This window comes from Pongo pygmaeus, chromosome 5 (assembly GCF_028885625.2).
Source record: "Pongo pygmaeus isolate AG05252 chromosome 5, NHGRI_mPonPyg2-v2.0_pri, whole genome shotgun sequence".
Taxonomy (NCBI): Eukaryota; Metazoa; Chordata; class Mammalia; order Primates; family Hominidae; genus Pongo; species Pongo pygmaeus.
The window spans coordinates 28952099-28954923 of NC_072378.2; the positions used below are offsets into that span (position 1 = coordinate 28952099).

The window sequence follows — 2825 nt, forward strand, 5'->3', positions numbered from 1 at the left end:
ATGAATGAAAGAGAAATTGATAAGACTGTGTCATTACCTTTAAAACCCTTTAATTTGTGGCTTCTTTATATTACGATACAGTAGTAATAGACTTAAATAGCAAAGACCGTTTACTCAAGATACCGATTTGAAATTTCATTGAAAAAAGAGTGAATTGTTTTAAATGGGGCTTATGACAATTACTGTCTTATAAACTGCACTGTTTGCATCAAACGCAAATAAATATTTGGGTGGCATTACAAAAGATTGGGTGTACAAAATCATTATTATGTATATGTATATTTTTTCTCAAGCTCCAATAGAATGAACATTGTTTGTGTATTATTTCATATACACACCATAATGTATATGAAACCATTTACTCAAGTCTATACTTTGGAAGAGGCAAGGATTAACATTGAAAATACAAAACTAGATAACCAAAACAGTTTCTATGGGGTTTTAGAATAAATTAAATGCATTCAAATTTATGTTTACATCCCATTTGTGTTATATTTCAAGCAAAAATAAAATTTCTAATGATCTGTTTTCTCTGATGATATACCAATGATCAGGGACATAAAGGAGCTAAGTAGAGTGGTTGTAATTTTGTTTGTATCTACAAAATGTTTGTATATATTAATTATATGTATTGATCTCCATGACCTAGGAATTACTTGCCTTTGTAAAAATTAAAGAAAATTAGAAAACATATTTAATTGCCTTATTCACTCTAGTCTTTTTCTATGACTTGCAATTCCTCTTTATTTTTGTAGATTTGTGGTGAAATCTCATCAGTTTCTTCAGGGCATCCTTCATGTCCTTATTGCTTAAGGTGTAAATGAGCGGGTTGAGACTTGGAGTGATGACGGTGTAAAAGAGAGTGAGGAACTTGTCCTGGTCTTTGGAAGCCCTGTTACCTGGCTGCAGGTACATGTAGATAATAGTTCCATAGAATATAGACACTACAGTAAGAAGAGATCCACAGGTATTCATTGCTTTTCACTGGCCTGCTTTTGATTTCATTCTCAGCACAGCTTTGGCAATGTAGCCATAGGATATAAGAATAAGGATGAGAGGTGTGAGGACAATTATAATGCCTAAAGCGAAAACAGACATTTCAACTGTTGTGGTGTCTACACAAGTTATCTTGACTAGAGCTGGCAACTCACACAAGAAATGATCCAGAAGGTTGTTTCCACATGTGGGCAAATTCAGAGTGAGTGTACATAATACTACAGAATTGGCCAAACGAATACTCCAGATCATGATAATCATCTTTAGACATAGATGTGGGTTCATGATTACAAAATAATGCAAGGGCTTACATATAGCTGTAAAACGATCATAGGACATAACAGCCAGGAGAAAGCACTCAACTGAGCCCAACCACATGTAAACATAGAGTTGGATGATACAACCCACATAGCTGAAGGTCTTATCAGGTGCCCACAAGTTGACCAGCATCTGAGGGATGATGCTGGTTGTGAAACATAGATCTAGGAAAGATAAATTTCTGAGGAAAAAGTACATTGGTGTATCTAGCTGGGAATCCAGGAGAGATGCAAGAATGATGTCTGTGTTACCCACCAATGTAATTAAGTAGAAGATGGTGACAACTCCTGACAGGATCATCTCCATTTTTGAATGGTCAGAGAAGCCAAGCAGAATAAAACCATGTAAAGAACTATAATTGCTTTGGTCCATAGTCCTTCAATGTCTAAATCCTAGAGTGAGAAAAGGAGGAGCAGGAGGTAGATGATGATACGAGGGTAAGGAGAAGGAAGAAGAAGGAAGAAGAGGTAGAGGAGGAGAAGGAGGAGGGAGAGGAAGAAGAAAAGGAAAAGAGGAAGAAACAATTTGTCAACATGAACTATCTAAATAATTTGATAAAATATAGAACTAAACAAAGAGATAATTTATGTTACTGATTGAAAAAATTTAATGGATAAAAGTAAAAATTACAACCAAGAAATCTGCTATTTGTCATAGATTCTTTTATGGCAATGAGTTTAATATTAGATTTAAATAAAAAAATCCAGGTGACCATGGGGAGTTCACTTTTAAGCTTGAGGTCTGAATTATCTCACGTGTAGATTTGAAAGTTTGAAATAGATGCTGGTTCTAAAATGACCCTATGATTCTTTATAAGCTAGTTAGCTTGATAAAATGAACATATTCTTTTATTTGATCAGTAAATTCACCTATAAAATTTAAGTACTGGGCTAATGGTAGGATGAGGAAAAGATGTGGTAACCTGGAGGATGAACCTGGGGACATTATGCTAACTGAAGTAAGCTGAAAGACAAATACTGCATGATTTCATTTATATATGGAATCCAAAAAAGTTGAACTCATAGAAGTAGAGAGTGGGGGCAGGAGATGGATGGGAAAAGGGGAGATGTTGATCAAGGGTACTAAGTTTCAGTTAGAAAAAAGGAACCAGTTTTAGTGATCTCATGGAATGGTGACTACAATAAACAATAATGCATTGTTTATTTCAAAATTACTAAGAGTAGATTTTAAGTGTTTTCACCACAAAAAATAAGTGTGTTAGGTGATGGGTTTGTTAATTAGCCTGATTTAATCATTACACATTATAAACATATATTAAAACATTATATTGCACCCCATAAACATATACAATTATTGCTTGTTAATTAAAAATAAACCTTAAAAAAGAGGGAGGAAAGATTGTTCTTCTTTTTTCATATCTTAGTGACTAAGCACCTTTGATCTCGTAATTTGTTACGTAGGACATCTGGTGTTTACCCTTGGATGCTTTGTCTCTCTCATTCTTAACACCTTATCACCAAAACTGGTAAATTTGGATGCAAATATATGTG

General features: G+C 34.2%; 1 protein-coding gene across 1 annotated transcript; it reads right to left on the reverse strand.

Moving 5' to 3' along the window:
* Positions 1-723: 723 nt before the first annotated feature.
* Positions 724-1686, reverse strand: LOC129038751 (olfactory receptor 2W1-like). Its single transcript, XM_054492143.2, is given in 1 exon segment — positions 724-1686. A coding segment is annotated over 1 exon segment (963 nt).
* Positions 1687-2825: the final 1139 nt, after the last annotated feature.